This window comes from Dipteris shenzhenensis, chromosome 9 (assembly GCF_047967505.1).
Source record: "Dipteris shenzhenensis isolate YYH24624 ecotype China chromosome 9, Dip_SZ_1.0, whole genome shotgun sequence".
NCBI lineage: Eukaryota > Viridiplantae > Streptophyta > Polypodiopsida > Gleicheniales > Dipteridaceae > Dipteris > Dipteris shenzhenensis.
In genome coordinates this window covers 58,109,676-58,133,174 of record NC_141604.1, presented here as the reverse complement: position 1 = coordinate 58,133,174, position 23,499 = coordinate 58,109,676, and the positions used below count along the sequence as shown (strand labels likewise).

The 23,499-nt window shown below is 42.4% G+C and overlaps 1 protein-coding gene across 1 annotated transcript; it reads right to left on the bottom strand.

Annotated features, from left to right (window-relative positions):
• Nucleotides 1–327: 327 nt before the first annotated feature.
• Nucleotides 328–8,406, bottom strand: LOC147898892 (serine/threonine-protein kinase STY46-like). Its single transcript, XM_087379696.1, has 9 exons — nt 8,182–8,406; nt 7,992–8,072; nt 7,629–7,895; nt 7,421–7,537; nt 7,023–7,271; nt 6,724–6,871; nt 1,071–1,140; nt 698–770; nt 328–612 (listed from the first exon to the last, which is right to left on the bottom strand). The coding sequence occupies exons 1-9, from the start codon at nt 8,221–8,223 to the stop codon at nt 427–429; spliced, it is 1,233 nt and encodes a 410-aa protein (XP_087235822.1). The 5' UTR covers nt 8,224–8,406; the 3' UTR covers nt 328–426.
• Nucleotides 8,407–23,499: the final 15,093 nt, after the last annotated feature.

The window sequence follows — 23,499 nt, the reverse complement described above, 5'->3', positions numbered from 1 at the left end:
GGACAAATTGAAGAATGTGAAGGTACATGTCAATTTGTCCTTCAATCAGAGGCCGAGGAGATATGAACTAAACGAGATGCTTTGTGCTACCATATAGAGGCTTTCAAAGTAATTTAAATAGAATATAGGTATTTTGAACTAGAGCATGCTTTGAATTTGATTTTGTAAATACTGGTGTATTGATCTTCTACCATAAAGAAATAAAGAAATATTAAAACAATGTTCTACACAAAGCTACATTTCATACTCATGAATTTGCAATCATATTATAGTAGGACTAGAAGATTTGTAAGTTGATGTAAAGTCATGTGGTAATGACACATTTATTGAATTTTATGCAATACATTGCCTTGAAAACTCTTTACAACCCTTTCAAAATGGGATACAAACTTGAGTGATAACAACTTATCTTCATATTGCACTATACTAACTTAGCTGGTTTACAAGGGTCTTTAGAAGAATGGTGATCTCTACGAAGGAGGGACGCTTCGTGGGTTGATGATCGCATGACGATTCCACCAAACCAATTAGCACCTTGTCAAAAGAAGGCTTATTGCTAATTATACATGGAAGAGTAGGGCGCAAGGTCCCTTCAGCCACTCCGAAGGCAATCTGTGGAGGCATAAGTCATGTTGTAATAATGCAAGAGGGAAATACAACAAGGGAAGGCATGAGTTGATGGGAACGTAGGGCTTACCTCAGGAGGGGTGAGGTTTGTGTCAATATATGGAGGAAGGCCACTAATGAGTTGGCATAATAACACTCCAAAGCTGCAAGAAGTAGAAGATAAGTAGCTTAAGTAAAAGGTCAAATAAAATCTAACAATAAATGGAACTGAATGCATATAAGGGAGAGGAGAAAAGTGAGAAGGATTAAGGGATGTGAGGAGCGCAAAACCCGCCGATACTAGGAAGGGGAAATGGAATCCCTTATAATACACTTAAATACCCCTTGTCATGACAAAAACCCATGACCCAATAGTGAGAGCCTATAATAATTCTCCAAAGCTATAAGTAGAAGAAGAATATACGTTAACAAATACTAGGAAAGTGTTGAATGATGAAACTTGCCTGAAGACATCACACTTTTCATCGTAAGGCTCATGCCGTACCACTTCTGGCGCCATGTACACATATGTCCCTACACGATCTCCCACAATGCAATGGATGTATTGGATTTAAGAGCTACATATTTGTTTCCATTTTCTATACATCCTTAATTTTGTGAAAAAAAATCACAACCACATACCCATACCACAAACACTAGTGAAAGGTATACTATAAAAATTCACTTAGAGACACTAGAGTAATGTAGGCAACTAAGGCATCCTAACAAACTCGAGAGATTTGGACCTTGTTTCTGCATAACCTGATCGAATAATGTGACTGTCCAAAAATTTAAGGTGAATTTACAAAAATGTATTTACATGTTGGGGGAAAAACCCGTAAAAGTGGGTCCCACGCACTTATGAAAAAAAAAAAGTGTTGGGCAACGAGTCTGTGAACAGACAGATTACCTTGTGAGATGGAGGGTGTGCAGGGCTTCCGGATTGGAGCTGTTTTGCCGGAATGCCTGCCGACAAACGAAGGGCGCATGGCTCACAGCCTGATGAGGTCTCCAGGATAGGAAAGCGCTAAGAATAGCTAACGATGTGGTAAGAATGTGGAGATGTCACAGATTCCCGACACTTAATGCCGATGCAGTTAAGAACCTGGTGTCAAACCTCAGTCCACTAGACATTGCGTGGCTGGAGAATGATCTACGAAAGATCAACCTCAAAAAGCGTGAATCTTTTCAAGCGGCGGACGGAGCGAATAAGAGGGTGGTTTGTGTCGCAATGGACATTCAACCGAAAGATCTCTGCAGAGAATACAACAGAGTTCACGATTGTGGCTTCTACATGCATTTTAGGGGTCAGATTCCGATAGAAGACGAATTCGCAAGGTGGTTTAGAAGCACCTATCAGGCCAAGTGCGAGTTGTTTGATTGTAGGCTCATTGACAGGGGTTTCTTCCAGGAATTGGTTAAATGTTCAACAGATCATGACTGGTTGGTATCGAGCGTTGTTGGATACAAAGGAAACTTGGTATATGCTTTTCCATGTAGTGCTGCTTTCTCTGCGGAGGAAGTCCTTCAGCATGAATGCCCAGTTTGGGTGCAATACCTGAACCTCCACAAACTGCTACATCATGAAATTGGGAACATCTTAGCTCTACTTGGCAGACTGCTCTACATCACCCCGACTGAGGCGAAGAAATCGTCACCTAAGGTATTCATTCTCCTGACGGTCTTGAGATGGTCATGTAGAATGGTTGGTCCCTCTTCACCGATGTACGATTCGGAACTTTCCTTGACGCGTGCTACTAGGGCAGAACAAGCGGGCATTTTGCGAGGGATTGTCCGACAAAACAACTGGAGGAGAAAGGTTCCCCCAATGAAACTGCGATGCCAAAGGATGGCATGACGAGCCCAGTAGTGATATCCCTAAATCCGGGAAAGCTAAACCCAAAGTAAAAAAGCAGGTTGCTCAAGCGCAGGCAAGAGTTGTGCCAGTAGAGAAGAAAACAGCTAATGAAATGAAACACGGTGAGCAACGAAAAAGCTCACAGGACCTACCGGAGCACAGCGGTGCCACCGGGCAAACAAGCAAACGAGATAAGACAAACAACAAGATGATGTGGCGCCCATGTAGAAGACATCAGCTAACGTGGAACATTCCAAAAGGCTACCCCTTCACTAACATCTTTGTCCCGTCGGGGCAGATGAGATGGACCAAGATTCTGATGATGCAAATGAATGAGAGGAGAAAGCGGCAAAAAATGGTCATCATGATGTGGAATGTTCGGGGTGCATGCTCGAGGTGGAAACAAGCAGTAGTAAGAAGAATCATTAGGATGTAAGAAGATGCATAAACCGCATATCCTAGCCTTATACGAATTGAAAACCGGGAAGGACAACTTAGAAGGACTGCAGGTGAGTAGATACTAGCTAGTCAGTAACTGCCCCACTAATGGCAAAGGTGGTACAGCTCTTCTAGTTCATCTCGAACTGGACATAGTCTCTAACTTCAACGACGAGAAAGGGGAGTTCATTCTCCTGGAACTATCCTTTAATGCCTCTCTCTTTAGCGTGGTTCAGTTTATGCCCCGAATCTATCTGTCCAAAGGGCAGATCTCTGAGAAAGTTGAAGACAAAGACTCGGGCAGGAAAGCCTTCTGCATGGGCGATTGAAACGACGTCATCGACATCGATAATCGATCCCACCCGAGAACAGAGATGTTTGCGCATGAAAGAGATGCATGGGACAACTTCGCAGTGGCCTAACTTGGCACAACCGTCATGGTGATACCTCCTAAAGATCTGCTAGACTTGATAGGAGCTACCTCACTGAAGGAGCTTGGTGGATCAAAATGACGGTGCAAGGTAATCTACATCAAGATTATGTAGCCTCTGATCATATTCCTTTGCTCATGCATGTCGATCTGGCTGCCTTATCACGTGCGAACAGGGGCCCTATACCCTTTTAGTTCAATAACAACTTTCTAGGTTACTCTGAATTTGATTGCGTAGTGCAAGAGGGTGGCTCAAAGGAGCTTGCCTCCACAAGGATCCTGTTCAAAGATGGGAGGCCTGCATGGCATGCGTCACTAGAATTGCAAAGGAGTTTGGAAGAACCAGAGCTCAAGGAATAAGGAAAAATGAAGCATTGGCAACTGAGACCAGGACCTGCCTTCTTCATGCAATTCAAGAAGACCCCAAAGGCTCAGTGCTCGCCTCACTTCTGAAGACCACAAAGACCTTTCTCAGAGCAATGGAACACAGTAAGGTCGCAGCAACAAGATTTCAATCTGGCCTAAGATGGATGGATAAATGTGATAAGCCTTTGGATTTTTTCTTCAAAGCTGTTAGGGATAAGAGACTCGGAGAGTCGATACCGCTCATCCTTGATGAGACAAGTAACTAGGTATATGGAAACAGAGCTATTGCATATACTTTTACAAATCACTTTGCCAAACTGGCTGGCACCGAACCGAAAATGTCGGAGAACTACAAGGAACACATTGACTCCTTCCTCTCCACTGTGCACTAGAGTGTTCTCCCTCATAAAGCCCTCCTCATCCAGTGCCCCTTCTCTGAGGGAGAGATTAAATTCATAGTAATGGGAATGCCCAAGAAGAAAGCCCCGGGACAGGTTGGCTTTCCCATAGAATTCTTCCATCACTTTTGGCCTATTTACGGGACGGATCAGACTGCTCTTGCTATCTGGCAGGATGCCTTCCTCCTAGTATGAACACTGGCATAATCAAATTCATTCCAAAGGCACCTAACAGACTCCTTCCAAGCTAGTAGAGACCACTAACTACGCTGAATTGCACGTATAAGATAAATTATGGCCAAAACAATGGCGAACTAGATAAAGTTTACTCTCGAAAAAATCATACATCCATGGCAATACGGCTTAGTTCATGGCAAACATATCCATGACAATTCTAAATTTTCTCCTCTCAATAGATCATGCATCACAATGAATCATAAGTTCATCATGTTGAAACTTGACTTGGAAAAGGCTTATGACAGGCTAAGCTAGGATTTTGTAATCAAAACTATGCAGAAAATGGGCTTTGGCGAGGGTTTTTGCAGGATGATGAGAGCTCTCTTTTCGAATGTTTTCGCAAGAATTTCTGTGAATGGATACTATTATAGGAGCTTCAAGCTATAGAGATCTATGCCACAGGGGTGCCCTCTGGCATCACTGCTCTTCGCAATAGCAACAAAGCCCCTACTTCGTCAAATTGATCATCTTCAATATCTTGGGTTGATCAAGGGACTCCCACTCCCCGATGGATCGACCTTATGCTCTCAATTCTTCGCAGATGACAATACAAGCCTTTTACTAGGCACACAGGAAAGTATTGACAATTTGCAGGAGTCTCAGACTCGAAAATTTACTCCTCTAAGACCACATCACTTTTCCTCAATGGTTCGGAAGCTCCCCCAACCTGGGTGAACTGCTTTCAGTTCAAATGGATCAAGCTAGGTCAAATCATTAGGTGTCTAGGTTGCCCAGTTGGAATAGGGATCTCCCTAAACAATAGATTTGATTGGTTGCTAACAAATTTTCCAAATGGGAGAACAAGAAATTGTCCTTTGCTGGAAGACTTGTGATAGCTAAGCACGCTTTTCGTTACTGCCAGTCTATGTGATGTCCGTCTTTCCCTTCTCAGCCAAAGCTTTGGGACAAATTGACAAAGTTGTTAGGGATTTCCTATGGAAAGATAGCTGGCATGCATTACCCTGGGATCTTTCTAATACCCCGAAATTGGAAGGCGGCTTGGGTCTAGAAAAAATGTTTAAAAAAAGTGATGGGTTATGCACTAAATGGTTCTATCGTGTTCATAGCAATCAACCGTGGGATATTTTAGCACGAGCGTGGATTGTTCTAAACTCCCCCCAAGAGATTCCTAGCCCCTGGCAAGATGTACTACTCTCTATTTATCAGACGAAGATCAAACAATGTGAACTATTGTCAAAAACTAGAGCAAATCTGGAAGGTCAAGTTTCAAGGATGCCTTTGGAAGGGACTCAGATGTCTTTACAGTGATGCGGCATTAGATAGGTCGCTATGGCTCTCAGACTGGGCACTAAGGGATGGCCTCCCCTTTATCAGTAGGTTTCCCCGGGTAGTGAAGAAGCTATGTCTCAAAGGAATTGTCACCTTCAAGAACATATGGGATCTGGAAGGAAAACGATGGCATTCATCGGGCTTCCTATCGCACATTTTGCTGCTCTCTCAAAGAGAAGGAACAGTCATTGAGATGCTCCTAAATTCGCTGAAGGAAGACTAGCCGACATCATCTTCTCTAAGGCCAGCCAATGATTTTAGAGGATTTGTTCTTCCCACTGGAACGCCACTGGCAAGAGAGATGTGAAGATACCCGCCACTAATTGGGTCTTTTCTAAAACCTATATTTAACGCTGGCAGAAGCAAGCACCGAGATATAGCCCGATAATCTGGCAAATGAGATTAAATAGAGTTTGGAGGGCAACCTCCTCCTCGAGACTGAACTTACTATTATGAAGGTTGATTGTTGCTAAGCTATGTCACAGACAGACTGGCCAAATGGCATCCGATCTGCTCTCTTTTGCTTAACAAGAAAGGAAACTCGTATGCATGCTTTCGGGGATTGTTTGGCAATGCATTGGTCTATAGAAAAAAGTTTGCAAATGGCTAGCTGATCATTCGGTGTACATTCAGCAGCGAAGACTGCCCTGCTAGGTGACAAAAGCACAATGAGTGATGTGGAGTACACAGTGTGGCAATTATTCAGAGCAACGGTGATTGCACGTGTGTGGAAGAGGCGCAAGAGGGTAATCTTTCAACAAAGAAGATCTTGGAGATCTCACTCTACAAGAAATTATGGATAATGTTGCCAATCACTTTAAGATATTCTGGCAATCTTCCGGCTCACAACCAAATAGCTGCAATTGTAAGGTGAACCTAAGCCAATTTTGATCTTTACCCACCCTTCATAGAGAGGTCATCGTCACTTTCTCTGTATTTATCTATTTTAATAAAAGGCTGATCTTTTTCTCCGGGAAAAAAAAGAAAACACCATCTAAAAAATGTCATATAACCAAAAAAAATTGAACAGCCATGCATCACATACAGCCCTCTAGGTTCTCTGAGAAGGGCACACTCACAGCCGTTCACTTTATACGTACCCGTTTCGCCGGTGAGAGCCGCTCGCCCCTCGTCCAGGAATCTGGCGAACCCGAAGTCGGCTAATCGTACACGCTCGTGTTGATCCAAGAAGACGTTGCTGGGCTTGAGATCGCGGTGAAGCACCTTTGGGTGCCGTTGATGCAAATACTGCAGCAGCAGCGGCAGCAGCGGCAACCAAACTCAGCCCCTAGTCAGCTAATTCGCGGCGGTGGTGGCGTGAAGTAAGTACGATCATTTGGGCGCGACAAAACACCAGAATTGTTGCTCCGAGAAGATGAGTAGCAGATCATCGCCTCACCTGCATGCCCTCTGCAATCCCCGTAGCGATTCGAAGGCGCTGGCAAAGTGGAGGGAGAGGTATTGTTCTCGTCAACGAGCGTTTTTTGTCGCCGTGCAGCCACTCCGTTACTGTCCCAAAAGAGAGGCACTCCATCACGATCCAAGCTCGGTTTGGCGGTTGCAAGCAGGCCCCTAAAAACTGTACCACATTTGGATGTCGAAGTTTGGATAGTAGCTCTACCTCCTGGCAGAAGGCATCCAGAGCTTTCTGTATCTCAAATTCAACGAGCCCGCATATGTATCAGACACCACGAGTCTTGCATACGTGTAAACAAATCAAGGACGGCGTGACGTGCGAGGTGGCTGCGTTTGTCTAGAGTAGTACCAAGTAGATCCTCCACCAGTTTATGTATTTACCTCTTCGTCCTCGAAGAAATTCGGACGGATGCACTTCACTGCGACTTCCAATCCATGCCACATCGCTCTGTATGTATCCGAAGTAGCCCCAGAACCTAGCACTTCCCGCAGCTCAATCTAGACATCATACCATCTTGCTCTTGATCAGAACAGTGTCGCGACGATTAATCTTAGGACACGCTTTCTTGATGCAACATACGATGCCTACCTCTGTTTCAGAAATGTACCACCCATTCTCGTGACCTCGGTCTACCAGCAACCGCAACCGCTGGTTCTTGCCGTTCTCCTGCTCTTCACCTGAGTCTTGGCAGTCCCTGGAACCGCGAGCGGGTTCTTGCACGCGAAGCTCTTCTATTTCCTTCTCTTCTAGTGCTTGAAGGCAGATTCTGAGGTGGTCTCCTAGTTTCCCAGCCTGTACCTTGAATGCAACCTTGAGCCTCGTCTGTTTATCTAACTCTTCCTTTAAGTGACGCACCTGATAATCACGGTTTATGAAACACACCTCTCTCCCTCTGGGTAGCTGTAAGTTTTACTCAGCCATCTTCGCAAATTTGAATCTAATTGATGATACCTGGTCCGTAAGGTTTTCCACTTGCTCGGTCAGGTTCTCGATTTGCATCTGAAGTCTCTGCTCTAAGCTCACTCCAATTGCCTGCAGAGAATCATTGCCAAGGTCACCCAGCTAGATAATCCAAAGTGTGTGAATCCGTGATCTGTGAAACATAATTGGAAGTATGATAGCCACGAATGTGATGACTCGCCTCGTGGATCGCTTTACTCTTGTGCCTCGTAAAGAAACTCATGGCTTGGATCTGAAATCGTACAATATGTAGGGAGGGATAGCCACGACCGATAGGCAAGATAGCTGGTGAACAAGCTGAGTTTGCGAAGAGCGGGCTAAGGAGAAACCGATTATAGGTTGTGGTGATGAATTGCAGCGGATAGGAAGGAAGAGTGTTGGAGAGAGATGGATGCGACAACTCCGAGGAAAGCTGTAGTTTGCGTCCACGACAAAGTAAACATAGAGAGGGAATCGCCTTCATCATTTATATTAAAATGCAAATGCCCGAGTCAAAGTGACTTCCAAAATAAGCAAGCCCCTTTTCCCCTTTTTCTTGCAAAACCATTAGATCTATTATCCATTACAATTAAGGGTAACGGGGAAAGGGAACGCACGGCCTAATATCTAGAGTTGGGAGGTGGAGGAAATGCAATGGTAGAGCTGCTTGTCATACAATAAACACCCCGTGCCATACAATTTTTTCCATGAAAAAGACTTCCCACTAGAGCAAGCTCAACAACATGCATAACATGAAATAAAATGCCAAAAAACTCCCCCTCAAAATGAGGTAAGGGTGAGTTTGAAAATGCCACCACAACCCCCTAGAGGGACTCCGAGAAGAAAGGGGAGCCTCTCCATTCCTTAAGGAACGTAGCTCTCCTAGTGGAGGCCATTTTGGAAAATCCTTGCATGCTCATCCAAGTGGGCATCAATGTATGTACACTATTTGTGGCCAAAGCATGGGAGAGGTGGACCTAAGAGTGGTCTAGAGCCTCTGTGCATCTAGCCAACCAGATCTCCCATGCTGAAATGCTTGGCAGAATCTCCCAAGAGGAATCCACCAAAGCATGTACCACTCTTGTACCGCTCTGAAAGGTAGGGCTAGTACATCATCCAGAGGGCATGACTCTACCAAGTGTCATCAAACTGAGAAAGCCAAAGAAGAGTCATGCCTCTCATAAAATATCTAGAGCCTGAAAGGGAAAGCCAAGCAACTAAACCCCAGGTCATGAAGAAGGGGTAAGGGGAAAAGGTTTTGAAAATCCTAGCAATCCCCTTCCAAATGATCCTCACCTGTTTGCAATCCCATAGCAATGTTGAACTGATTCCACTACAGAGTGGCAACAAGGACAAGTACAATCCACCCCAAACCTGGATCTCCACAAGTTAGATACAACCCACCATGAATAGAAAGCTAAAAGAATATAGTGGTCTTTCTATTCATCTGGGATTTCCAGTCTCCTCCAAAAATCTCTCTGCAAATCAACAGAAATATCGAATTCCCCCAACGAGGAGCCCTGGAAGATCTCTAGTCTCTACAAACTGATTTGAAATCATATGGCATTACTTGTAAGAAAATAAGGGGAGGTTCTTCTCTAGATGCCCTTCATCAATTCATTCCCACTCTCCTGTGTCTCATTGTAAATATTTTATTGAGGCCCCACCATAGAGCCATAATCTCCATTAACCCAAAGCTCAAACAAGTGGGTCAAGGTCTCGGTACCACTGAGAATTCGAGCCATACTCTAAAAAGCCAATGATCCTAATAGGCTAGAAAGCAATCCCCAAAAGAACATCATCTGAAGATCTAGACAGCCCATTAGGAAAAAAGGGAGCTCATTTTGGGGCCCTGAGAGAAATTCACGATTTCTTGATTTTTCTTTTCTCTAAAACAAAATAATATGACATAACCCCACTGATGTACGGTGAAATTTTGGTATTTCTGACATTAATGGCATGTCCAGAGCGGGCCAAAACCCCCGGAAAGACTTTTGAAATGCTGAAAACGGGCCCTCAAAGGCCCGGAAAAGGCCCAGAAAGCAACTCGTACAAATGAAAGCGATTTGACAGGTTGGACTCGGTCCAAACCTGTCCAACCTGTCAAATCGCTTTCATTTGTACAGGTTCCTTTTCGGGCCTCTCGGTCCACCGAAAAGCAACCCGTACAAATGAAAGTGATTTGAAATGAAAGCGATTTGACAGGCTAGACTCGGTCCAGCCTGTCAAATCGCTTTCGTTTGTACAGGTTGCTTTCTAGGCCTATTTGGCCTTTTTCGGGCCTCCGGAGGCCCGTTTTTGGCGTTTCAAAATCCTTTTCGGGGGTTTTGGTCCACTCCAGACGTGTTGGTGATGTCAAAATACCAAATTCCCCACCATGCGTCAGAGATAATAAAGTAGCTCAAGTATCCTCATTGAATGCAAACTCGACCGCATTTCTTTTGTTTTCCTTTTTCTAAAATTTTCAACGTTACGTTGGCCCTCCTTTGATTGGTGGAGGGCTATTTTCTTTCTTGGCTAAAAGGCCCCAAAATGAGCTCCCTTTTTTCGTAATGCCCATCTCGACATAAAAAACTAAGGCATCCTTGTTAGCGGTGGCAAAGCAATAACCTGAAGAGGAATGCCCAAGTGGAAAGGCTCCCATCAAGTAGAACAAGAAATAATCATATTATTCTTCTTAATCTAATCCATTGGAATGGCTACATCAATCTATTGAATCCTTCTTGCACTTCCTCTGCGATGACTTACTACTTGCAATTTATTCTCCTTTGGAAGCTTTCCAGGATCCTATAAAGGAACAGGGCCTCTCTCCCATCTCAACCATTGCATATAATGTGACTGACCTAGCGGTCTCAGCCATTCTCATCAAGTATGATGTCATTCCACATGACCGGATGCCTATCATCTCTTCTAGAGAAGCTGGGGAAATTCTCCGAAAAGCATTTCTAAAGATGCTCCAAGCTTTTAGAATGGCTACCATAAGGGGAGAGAAAGGAGATTTGAGGGGGGCTGATGTAAAAATCCATTTGGTGGTACCCATCCAGTCTCCACCTGAAGAAGGAGTACATGCCTGTATGCTTGGAATAAAGAAATCCTTCCAAGGCTCTTGTCCTCATTCTTTTGTGGGAAGGATCAATGTCTCCCAAGTCACTTTGGCCACAATATGGTGCCATCTAGCCCATTTCACAAGAAATTCATAATAGGTTTCTTGAGCTGATTGATGCAATCCTTAGAGCTGCACCAAGAAGAGTAAACATAACATGCCATTGCTAGCAAAACCAACTACCACCTTGGGAGCCAGGTCTAGTTTGGCTAAAGTCCAAAAGAGGAGGTTCCTCCTACATTGGAGCAAAATACTATGAAGAAGAGAGTACCCATACCGACATGTCATCCTAGATATCTGATGGGAACCCCCGTCTGAATCTAAGTAAAACCAAAATCAGCCCCCAATCAAGAGTGTCCTCATCACTGATCCAATAGCCATTGGATTTGTTCCAATTAATGTGTGCACTAGCTCACGCACAAAACAAATCCAAGGTTGTCTTGAAAGAAGTGAGCCTATGCCGAGTGGCATCCAGAAAATAACAGTGTTATTTGCCAACTCATAGGCTATAAATTCCTCATTATGTCTCAGGGGAGCCTTCAACCCAAAAATGTCAGCTTGTGATCTGAGAAAAATGCTCATAGCTTCAGCGACAAAGAGAAAAAGTAAAGGGGCGAGAGGGCATCCCTGACGCATTAATCTAGAAATTTGAAATCTTTGTCCCTAAATCCTCTGATAAATACTTCATTGTGGGCTGATCTGTACAAAGAGGAGACCCCTCTAATCCATGCATTTGAGAATACAAAATGATGAAGGGTGCCCTCTAGGAAATCCCAATCCACTCTGTCATAGGCTTTCTCGAAATCCAAGAGTAGAATGGCTAATTTCTATCCACTTTGCATAGCCCAATCCACTTTGTCATAGGCTTTCTCGAAATCCAAGAGTCGAATGCTTAATTTTTGTCCACTTTGCGCAGCCCAATCAGAAGCTTCCCAAAAAGAGAAAATATAATAAAAAATGTTCTTTCCATGCACATAGCCCAACTGCGTGTCATGGATGAGGCTCGAGAGATAGGGGTGCAATTGTAAGCTAATTGCTTTTGCAAGAATTTTATACAAAGTGCCCCAGAGAGTGATAGGTCTCCATTATAACACCAAATTTCTACAACTCCCTTTTGGAATGAGATGGATGAGATCTCAATGTAAGTGATCCAAACATATTACCAAAGTGCCAAACACCCTGCAAGGATGAGGTAATATGATCCCCAATCGTATCCCAATGGATATTGAAGAACGATGGGGAAAGCCCATCTGAACCTGGGCACTTGCCCTTGTGATGAGCAAGCAAAGCAGTCCTAAATTCCATATTGATGAAAGGTGCATCTACTGAGATCCTCATGTGTTGATTCACCAATTATGGAATGTGCTACCATATCCATATCCTGACATCATCTCTAACCGGCATGTTAGGATAAGAAGTGAGGCATAAAAATTGGTGGCTATGTGTATGACAACATTTGGATCAGTCTACAAAACCCCGTTTGAGTCAATAAGCTGAGTGACACCCTCCCTACTATGTCTTGGGCCATGAGCAAAGAAAAAGTGCTTATTGACTCTACCACCCATCTGAGTCCAAAAGGACTCTTGTGCATGAAAGGCATGCTCTGCTCTTAATCTATCAATGTCTATTGAAGAGCCATTGCTACTATAAGGCGCTCCTTAATCCAAGCATCTATAGGCCATTTCTACTCTTCCCTCTGAAGACCTATCAACTAACGGTGAAGACCAAGTTACTATCTAAGAATCTCTTGTTTTTTGGTATTAGCAACCGAATGATAGAAGTTGCTAGTCTTAGATAGGGATGTTACCACATGTGAAGGGGGAGGACACTGCACCCTATGAGAAGCCCTTTTTTATAAAATTGCCTTGGTGAGGTCCTCCTTTGCATACAAGGCACTCGGAATTCTGAGACTAGTAAGATTGTTTTAGTAATTTTGGGACAATTCCTTGATTTCGGGATGAATTTGATCATCTCTCTCCCTCTCTCTATATCCTCTTTATTGGAAAATATACACTAGTGCTCGGACTAAAGTTTGATACTGTTTTAGTAATTTTGGGACAATTCTTGAGACTGTTTTAGTAATTTTGGGACATCTCTCTCCCCTCTATCTCCTCGCTCTCTCCCACTCTCTATATCCTGTTAAAAATATACGCTAGTGCTAGTACTTAAGTTCAAGCATGGAACACTTGAAAAATATAGGCCATGCTCAAACCCAAGCTCGATCATGGCATGAAAGTAATAGCGAATTTTCTATAACATTGGGACCTGGAATTGTCCCAAAATTACTAAAACAGTCTTCTAGGTACAATGACCTCTCTTATGAGGCTCAAAAATCATCAACACTACTAGAAAGTGGTATGTGAAGGAGAAACCCCAGGAGCAATGCATGTCAAACCATGTCTATCCAAAGCCCGATCATCAACATTAAATCTATCAATGAGTGCATAAATGGGCATCTGAGGTCTCCTATTTGACCATGAAAACTGGAGAGACTAGTACGGATTGTGAAAAGCATCATCCGACCAAACATCTTTGCCGTGAACTAAAATAAGAATGCATCCCAAGCTGCTCTCTCCAAGGAATGTATACCTCCTTCTCTATCCCCTTTGTTATCAGAAGGCAAATCCACCATGTTGAAGTCACCCCCTATGACCCATAGAAGGACATGGTCCCCTCAGTTGTTAGGGGTGTAAAGGTTGATAAATCCAACCTTATGTACCCCAATCAAAAGAATGATCCACTGAGCTCTAGAGCGGATAATGATACCATGACAAAACACTAGGGGGAGAACAGAATCTGAAACTAAATGCATGTCCCTCCCCTAATACCAAAGACAGGTGACCAAAACGTGTAAGCTGAAAGCAATCATCTACTTGACTTAGAACAATCTCTGGCATCTAGCTTGATCTCCTGAAGGAAAAGAATGTCAATGGAGCCCCCTGGAACACCTGGATGGAGCTAAGTATGGATAAGTTGCCTACGGCAGTGAGATGAGGTATACCACCGAGGCCCTATATGTTCCAATTAACAATCCTTATTGATGGGAGGAAGTAGCATGGAATGCCTTACCCGACCTAGTGGTGGAAACAAACCCCTCAATGGGGGAAGACCTCCTGCTCGAGGAGCGAGGGAGAGAAGCAAGTGCAGGAAAATTCACAAGTGAAAGAACTCATACACCTGAAGAGGGAATCAACTTGGGATCAAAAGGAATGCCAATTACTATGTCATCGAAGGTAGAGGGCATGGAATCAAAATCGTCATCCGAAAGATCCGCTAGATCTACTAAGGCTGAAAAGGAGTTCCAGAAGTTCAGGCATGACATAGGGGTACATAAGATGCTTGCAATAGAAATTGGAGAGACTATAGCTATCACCCCTTTCCCTTTATCTGTGAGGGAAAATGCAAACAAAGGATGAGCCTGCTTGTAGGAACCCTGACCATAAAGATCTACAATAGGGGCAAGTGAGGGAGCTGCAGTTAGGGAAACATATGGAGCAAGTTCATGAGGTAAGCAGGGGGAAACCTCAGGTACCACTGGGGGGACTGGAGTCTGGGCAACATCCTGAGCGATAGGCACTGGAACTAATGAAGAAGTAATGAAGGATTTCCTAGCATGAACAAGAGCAAAGGCCTGAATGGGACCATCAACCAGGATGAGAACGTCCAATGTCTCCAAGGGAGTATCCTGCAAAATAGCAGTCATCTAATCTGTCGGTCATGGAGGTTGGAATTAGACTGAAGTCCATCAAAGGACAATAGGTGCCATAGGTGCTGTAAAGTGTAAGGTTAATGCTAGAGGAGCACTCTGTTGTGGAGATGTACCAACACCTTGTCATAGTGGATCTGTACCAGTACTCTGTCATGTGGTGGAGCACGTTGTGAGGTCAAGGAGGAACTACACCAGAAGGATTTTTAGGCCTCTTCTTCTTTCTAGGGCAATCCCTAGCAAAGATCCCATAGGTCCTACAGATCATGCAGTGATCTTGTCTCCCCACAATTTCAACTCTCTGTTGAAGAAAGAAACCATCTTGGGGGGGGGGGGCAAGAAGGCCTGCGGGGTGGGAGGAGCAGCTCATGGGGGGGCAACAGTAGCCCATGAAATAGCCCATGAAGGGGAGGGATGCAAGGGAGGGAGGGAGAGGGGAGGGGGAGGGGCTGAGAGGAGAGAGGAGGTACTGAGAAGGAAGGGAGGGCTGAGGGGAGAGTTAAGGGGGCAATAGGGAGGTAAGTGGGAAGGAGCAATAAATGATGAAGCCATACACTTAAAATAGGCCCCATAAAGAGCATCTAGCCCTTCATTAACACTAACACTATTGCTTACATTACTTTAATTTATACCTTTTAGTATAGCTAATTGAGTACTTTTGAAAAATTATCTCAAAAAATGTCACCATCCCTTATCCCCTCTACTATTGTGCTAGAAACAAAACCTCCATCCTAGCTTGAGAATCATTACATTGGAAAAACTAGTCCTTTGCAACACGTATTATTAGACTTTTAGCATGTCAAGAAAATGTGCTTATAACAACACAACGTAAATGAATGTAATATTCAAATACTAATAATATTCTGAAAAATCAAGGCCATTACAAGATTTTGTGACGTGAGCATATGTGCATGCACTCGCCTGCAACTAAACTACTGCCTCTTGGATAGGTGCCAAGGTATTTTTTGATACTGTTTGCTAACTCAATCTAATCTATGCTAAGCCAATTGTCAAAGCGAAGAAAAGCAATAAATAATTTCTTTTTCTATGTTCATTTTAATGTGTTGGGGTTTAAGAGGCTTAAATATGCAAAAGAAGGGGTTTTGATGTAGAGGCTAAAGCTGCATGTGAGAAACTGAAGAGCAAGTATGTAAAGTAAAGTTAACATTTTTAAACTAATACTACCATAAATTCATAATTTTATAATTTAAATTTAAAATATATTAAAAGTATAATATAAAATATTTAAATATATTAAACTCTCTCTCTCTCTCTCTCTCTCTCTCTCTCTCTCTCTCTCTCTTTGGTGGCCATGAGCTCTCATGCCTCTCTCAATCTCTCCTCATCCCTAGCAGCCATGGCCGCTAGGATCTCTCTCTCTCTCTCTCTCTCTCTCTCTCTCTCTCTCTCTCTCCCTCCTCTAGCAGCCATGAGCTCTCATGCCTCTCTCAATCTCTCCTCATCCCTGGAGCCATGGCCACCAAGATCTCTCTCTCTCTCTCTCTCTCTCTCTCTCTCTCTCTCTCTCTCTCTCTCTCTCTCTCTCTCTCTCTCTCTCTCCCCTCGCTCCCTCCCTCCCTCCCTCCCTCTCTCTCTCTCTCTCTCTCTCTCTCTCTCTCCTCTGGCAGCCATCACCACCAGGATTTGTGGTTCTCTCCCGAGCATGCTTTTTTATGGTTGTGCATGACACTAGGGAAAAAACAATGTTTAATGCATGATCGACCATGCAGAGCATACCATGCCCATCTCTCTCAAGCGTGCTTTTTTATGGTTGTGCATGACACTAGGGAAACAACAGTGTTTAATGCGTGATCGACCATGCAGAGCATATCTGATGAGCATGATACTTTTCACATATCTCAATCTAGGTGGCGTTAAAGTTTCGTGCAAAGTGGCATGTCCAACTGATAAGTACTTGTTCGATAACACACCTAAGAGCATGTTTTTTGATGGTTGTGCATCACTCGGTGAAAAACAGTGTTTAATGCATGATCGACCATGCAAAGCATATACGATGGACACCATACTTTGCACACACCTCAACGCAAGTGGGATTGCATCACGTGCAAAGTGGTGCACCCGTCGGATAAGTACTTGTTCGGATAACACACCTGGGAGCGTGTTTTTTTACGGTTGTGCATAACACTAGGGAGAAAACGGTGTTTAATGTGTGATCGACCACCATGCAAAGTATATGCAATGGTCACAATACTTTTCATGCATCTCAACATAGGTGGTATTGAGTTGCATGCATAGTGGCACATCAATCTAATAAGTACTTGTTCAGATAACACACCTAATAGCGTGTTTTTTGACGGTTGTGCATCACACTCGGGAGAAAACATTGTTTAATGCATGATCGATCATGCAAAGCATATCCGATGTGCCTCAAAGTAGGTGGGAGTGCATCTTGTGTAAAGTGATGCGCCCATCCTATAAGTACTTGTTCGGATAACACAACTGGGAGCATGTTTTGTGGTTGCGCATAACATCAGGGGGAAACAATGTTTAATGCGTGACCATGCAAAGCATATCCAATCGACATGATAATTTGCATGTGCCTCAATGTAGGTGGTATTGAGATCTGTGAAAAGTGGCATGCCCATCCGAGAAGTACTTGTTCGGATAACACACCTAGGAGCGTGTTTTTTTACGGTTGTGCATGATACTAGGGAAAAAACGGTGTTTAATGCATGATCGTCCAAGAAAAGCATATCCTATGGGCTTGATACTTTGCATGTTTCTCAAGGTAGGTGGATTTGAGGCCCATGTAAAGTGGCGCGCCCATCTGATAAGTACTTGTTGGGATAACAAACCTAGGAGCATGTTTTTTTACCATTGTGTATGACATTGGGAAAAAAATGGTGTTTAATGTGTGATCGACCATGCAAAGCATATCCTATGGGCACGGTACTTTGCATGCACCTCAACCTAGGCTGTATTGAGTTGCATGCAAAGTGGAGCACCCATCCGATAAGTACTTGTTCGGATAACACACCTAGGAGCGTGTTTTTTTTACGATTGTGCATCACACTCTAGGGGAAATGGTGTGTAATGCATGATCGACCATGCAAAGAATATATGATGGACATGATACTTTGCACGTGCCTCATAGTAAGTGGTATTGACGTGTGTGCAAAGTGTCATGCCCATCCGATAAGTACTTGTTCGAATAACACACCTACGAGCGTGTTTTTTTATGGTTGTGCATCACACTCGAGGGAAAACGGTGTTTAATGCATGATCGACCATGCAAAGCATGTCCAATGGGCATGATACTTTGTACATGCCTCAATGTAGGTGTGATTAACATGTGTTCAAAGTGGCATGCCCATCCAATAAATACTTGTTTGGATAACACAACTAGGAGTGTGTTTTTGGACGGTTGTGCATAATGCTCAGAAAAAAATTATGTTTAATGCATGATCGACCATGCAAAGAATATCCCTAAATATTTTTCCATCATATACTACTCCTCCCACCATCCCTTTATTTTATTTTAATCTCTCCCTCCCCCCTTTATCCCTAAATATTTATACCACTCTGCTCCCCTCTCCCCGCTTTATTTAATTGAAGCCCTTCCCCCCTCCCCCCTTTTTCTGTAAATATTTTGCAATCATATACCACTCCCTCCCCCCCCCCCCCTTAATTTAATTTAATCTCCCCCCTTTATCCCTAAATATTTATACCACTCCTCCCTTCCCCTTTATTTAAATGAGGACCTCTCCCCTCCCTCCGTTATCCCTAAACATCTATACCACTCCCCCCTCCCTCCTTTATCCCTAATAAATATCTTGCCATCATATACTACTCCCCCTTTTTTATTTAATTGAAACCCTAATTCACCCCTTTATTCCTAAATATTTTATTTAATTGAAGCCCTCCCCTACTCCTCTTTTTCCATCATACACCACTCCCCCCTTCCCCCAACAAATAAAGTACTAATTAAAAATCATAATTGATAAGTAGATTATTAAAGAGAGACTAATATTTATGTAATTGTTGCTACTTTAGCTTTCTTGCAAAGGACTCTCACAAAGGAGATGGATATAGATTTTGTTCCAGGGATGGATGTGATTTTATGTAGTAAAAGAGAAGTAGCTGCATTTGCTACAATCCATGATAATGATCCCAATTCAGCTTGCCACTTTCAAAGACTAAGCAAAGATAAGGTGGTAGTTACTATATCAAAGATTCTTAGCACACATGTTGAGCTAAATTATAAATGTGGAGATATGGAAACGTTTGGAGATGTTATGCCCTACAATACATCCAACAAATCATTTATAGCATGGAACAGAGACTTATGCAATAGACATCATCAAGAATACAAAGTGCACCACTTTGGATTTTATCGTAGGGGATATTTTACAAATGAAGTCATTTGCAAATAAGAATGTAGCAGAAGGTGAAGTATTGGGATTTGAACAAGTAGAGTAGTGATCATTTGCATAGATGAGGATTCTAAAAGTCATTGATGATGGTATGGTTAATAACTCAATATTTTATGTGATCCCTACTATGAGGTAGGCAAGAATATGAGATGGAGCATGAAATTTTTAAACATTCGAAAGAGGCACATGGTTTTCAATGAAAAAGATAAGGTATACTACAATATCAAAGGACCTAAAAAGCTTGCCCACGTGCCAAGTTCTATCACTTCAAATGTGGATGATTTCAATGTACTCAATTATAGAAGTGACATCTTATCTAGAGTGGATGAGTTCATTGGTTCTGAGAAGCAAAAAGATTTTAGAAGCGATGCCTTATCTGGAGTGGATGAATTCTTGCACAGTGATAAGGGCAAAGGTTTGGATAGTGATGTCTTGAGGTGTGGATGCGTTCATGCATATTGACAAACCTGGTGTCAATCAAACTTGTGGACTTGTGAAATCCATGCAAGAAATCCCAATGAGGGATGATCTCTCAGGAGTGGAAGAGTTTCAAGGTTCTCAATACTCTCGTAGAATATTTAATGCATTGAATGGCCCTAAGATTATGTTAAAAGCAAGGATGAGATCAACAGAGGATTATTCAATATTTAACTTTGATTTGATATGGCCAAGGATGCAACGACCAATGGATGCAAGGTGACAAACAAACGTGAGGAGGGGAAGTGTACAAATACAGATAACAACATGCATGAGGAACAAAAACGATCATACAAAAAGCCTACTTGGAGGGAACACACTACCATTGTAATTAACAAGACACACATTAATAAAGGACCTTGAGAGAATGCATGGCTCAAAGGATGTCAAGGAAGAATGCAATTTATTTTGGCCAAATGTTCATAACAATTTGCGCCCACCTCCAGTCTTTGAAAATGAATTATCAGTACTCCGACATCCATATTGTGGACCAAATAAGAGAGAGTTCATGCCACAAGTAGGTACAGAGGTCGATTATTTTGTTTTGGTTCGTCCATCCGATGATGAATTTGAGAATGCGAAGTTTTGGGTTGCAAAATTAGTTGACCGGCAAAGAGATGATCAAGGGAGAGCTACAACATTTACAGCGGTATGGTATGAGCCAAAGGGTAGGAAGGAGAATATGGATAACAACACATTGTATACTAATTGTATAACTAAGGATTGGGTCCCAAATGATGAACTGGTCTCACAAGTTTCAACAGAGACAATCATAATGTCTTGGCATTCAAGGGCAAAGAAATCAAAGAAGCGCATGGGATATGAGACAAAAGGAAAAATAAAAATACCGCAGCAAAGTATATACAAATTTTTAAGGATGCTCGCCATGGAGGAAGTAGAAGGAGACAGTGCAAATGAAGAATGCCCATGATAAAATCTTTGTATTGAAGTCCACTGTAGGATTGGGTAGGCAACAAGCCAATCAAGCATTGTGTAGACTAGGTGTAGTACTGAGTCGTCACCTCCTCTGTCAAATGAGATTCAATGCATGTGAAGAGAGTGGGAGAGAAGGAAGGAGTCTCACTTGCAGCTTTCTCACATCTGCGAAAAACTTCCACCACTGAAACGGGCCCCGAAATGGCCTCGAATCAAAAAAATAATTTCACCAAGGGCTTTGCCTTGTCCTGTAGCATATACTGCCCTCTCGCCACACCACGAAGGGCATCCCAATCTGAGACAATGCACTCTTGCACTTTTCGGTTGTGCTACCTACAGAGATTTGCCCCCAAACTCGAAAAAAAAAGGAAAGCAACACTGATCCTCTTACTAGGACACCGCGAACTTGGTTTGCTTTCTTGAGCTCCTTACCACAAATCGAGCTCTGATACCATGTGAAGAGAGTGGGAGAGAAGGAAGGAGTCTCACTTGCAGCTTTCTCACATACACAATGGGGGAATATACACAAAGGTAGAGGCTAAAAATAGTTTTCCTCTTCTTAGTTGTGAAAGCCAAAAGAACTCTAAGTACAAAAGAATAGGTGAACCCCATATGTGGGTCTCAAACCAAACTTAGCTAACTAAGGTGGCATACTAACTAAGCCACTAACTAGATCTAGTACATAAAGATAGCTGTCATTCAGCTATTATTCATGGACGGTGTACCAACCGAATCTGCAGCTAACAAGTTGGTGACATAAATGCACAACAGTCACCCTAGCATATCATGAGTGGAGCTCGATATCTCAACAATATATATGTCACCCAAGGGGCAAGGCTTGGCAACACAACAGGTAGTTAATGCAGATGGCACCTGGCAAGCAACAAGAGATAAGACAATGGGGAGTCAATGCAGATGGTATCAAAGGCTCTTTGAGAGCAACAATTTTGTAAACATATGATATATCATTTTATACAAAGACTCCAACTAAGAGCAACATTTCTTGTAAACATATGATAGCTATTGCTCTAATTCTTTGGAATACAAAACTTGGTCTTCTAGCATGTCTTTTTTCTATTAAAAGTTTTAAATTTGTGCATATTGCAAGTGACAATGTTCTTTACATTAAATATTTAAGTCTCCTTTCATGGATTTATATTATCACCTTAAGGAAAAATAAATAAATAACTTAGGAAAAACTACAATTTCTAAAATAGGATTCTTTCAAACGAAATTCTTGCATGTTAGTGCAAAAGTATAGATTGAAAAAATAAGATTTTTACACAAGCCTACACAAAGTGAACTTTTGATTTGGGAAGGAAAGTAAACTTTTCATTTGGGAAGGATTTTTGGGCTTCATCTAAAAACAGTAAAAAAAGTCCAAAATTAATGAAATAGGTGTTGGTTGTTTTTTGGTCGAGTGATTTGGACCCAGGCATGTTTATACCCATTCCACGAAGGTGGGTAGGGGGGTCAATGCTCCTCCACTATCGCCGGGGTGTTCCAAGGGGGGTTGACGATAGCTATTAGGCCCCCCTTGGTGGGGGTTCATGGGTAATGCTCCCAAAGCCAAAAATACATGACAATTGGTGCATGAGTTGTGCGGTCAAAATTGTAAGGTAAGGGTATGGCTCACATAGTAGGAGAGTAGTGAATATATTTCTTGTATCTTATATCTTCTTACTTGCTGAATAAGGAAAATGCAGGACTGGCTGTTTCTCTGTGGATTTAGCCCACACTGGTTGAAGCGTGTAGATCAATGTCTCTCTTTTTCTTCAATTTAGTATGCTTTCTATATTGTGTATTTTAGCCCACACTGGTTGCAGCATGTATATCAATGTCTCTCTTTTTCTTCAATTTAGTGTGCTTTCTATATTGTGTATTTTACTCATTCCAGTCATTGTATTGTTGCTCCATTATTGCTTTGTTCCTAATTGTAACGGGTATTAGAGCATTTTTTGAAGCAACATCTATTGAATCATTGGGAGGGAGGTTCTTGGTTCAAGTTATAGCAATGGCAAGTTAAAAATGAAGAAGGTAAATGGCAAGAATTATCAGGATTGGAAGATGTAGATTGAGGATTATCTATACCAGAAGGAGCTTTTCTTGCCATTAGGTGGGATCGCAAAGAAGACTCTGAGTATGTCAATCAAAGACTGGGAGGTTCTTGAAAGAAAGGCACTAGGAATGATATGACTGTCTTTGGGAGCACCAATAGCTTTCAATATTCTAGAATAGAAGACAACAAAGGACTTGATGAGCACGCTAAATACATTGTATGAAAAACGATCAGCTTCTAATAAGGTATTTCTTATCAATCTGAAGATATCAGAAGGTGGGTCTATAGATGATCATTTGAATCAGTTCAATATGAATACACGCTAATGGGGTAGCTAGTTCGTGGTTATGAATAACTCTATTTCTTGGTCAAACACTTTTAATTTAAATGATGTTGGTGGTCCTTTCCTTGCAAGGAAATGTGATGGAAAAGCATAAGGTGAAACATCAGGTAATGCTTTGACTTTTGAGAACATGGGAAGATAAAAGGAGAGAGGAAAGAGCCCAAGAGATCGTGACAAGTCAAGAAAAAGTAGATCCAAATCCAAAGGGAACCTGGAGTGTTAGCATTGTGGGAAGAAAGGACATGTGAAGAAAAACTATTTATTGCAAAAGAAAAAGAAAGGAGATGGACAATAAGAGAATACGCACGAAGCAAATGTAGCAGGTATTATGTTGCAAGAGACCTTAATTCTTTCATTGGGTACTATCACTGATGCATGTGTAGTGGACTCAGGGGCTTCATTTCATGCTACACCTCATAGAAAATATTTTCAAGATTATGTTCAGGTAATTTTTGGAGAATTTCATTTAGGTGATGATGAAGCATTGAGGATCGTTGGAAAG

Bases quoted from the DNA above. Each gene is read 5' to 3' on its own strand.
- LOC147898892 (XM_087379696.1), bottom strand. From the start codon at position 8,223: ATGAGTTTCTTTACGAGGCACAAGAGTAAAGCGATCCACGAG. The intron at 7,272-7,420 runs GTAAATACATAA...TTTGAGATACAG, and splicing joins ATTTCTTCGAGGACGAAGAG to AAAGCTCTGGATGCCTTCTG. The intron at 1,141-6,723 runs GTACGTATAAAG...GAGATCGTGTAG, and splicing joins GGCTCTCACCGGCGAAACGG to GGACATATGTGTACATGGCG.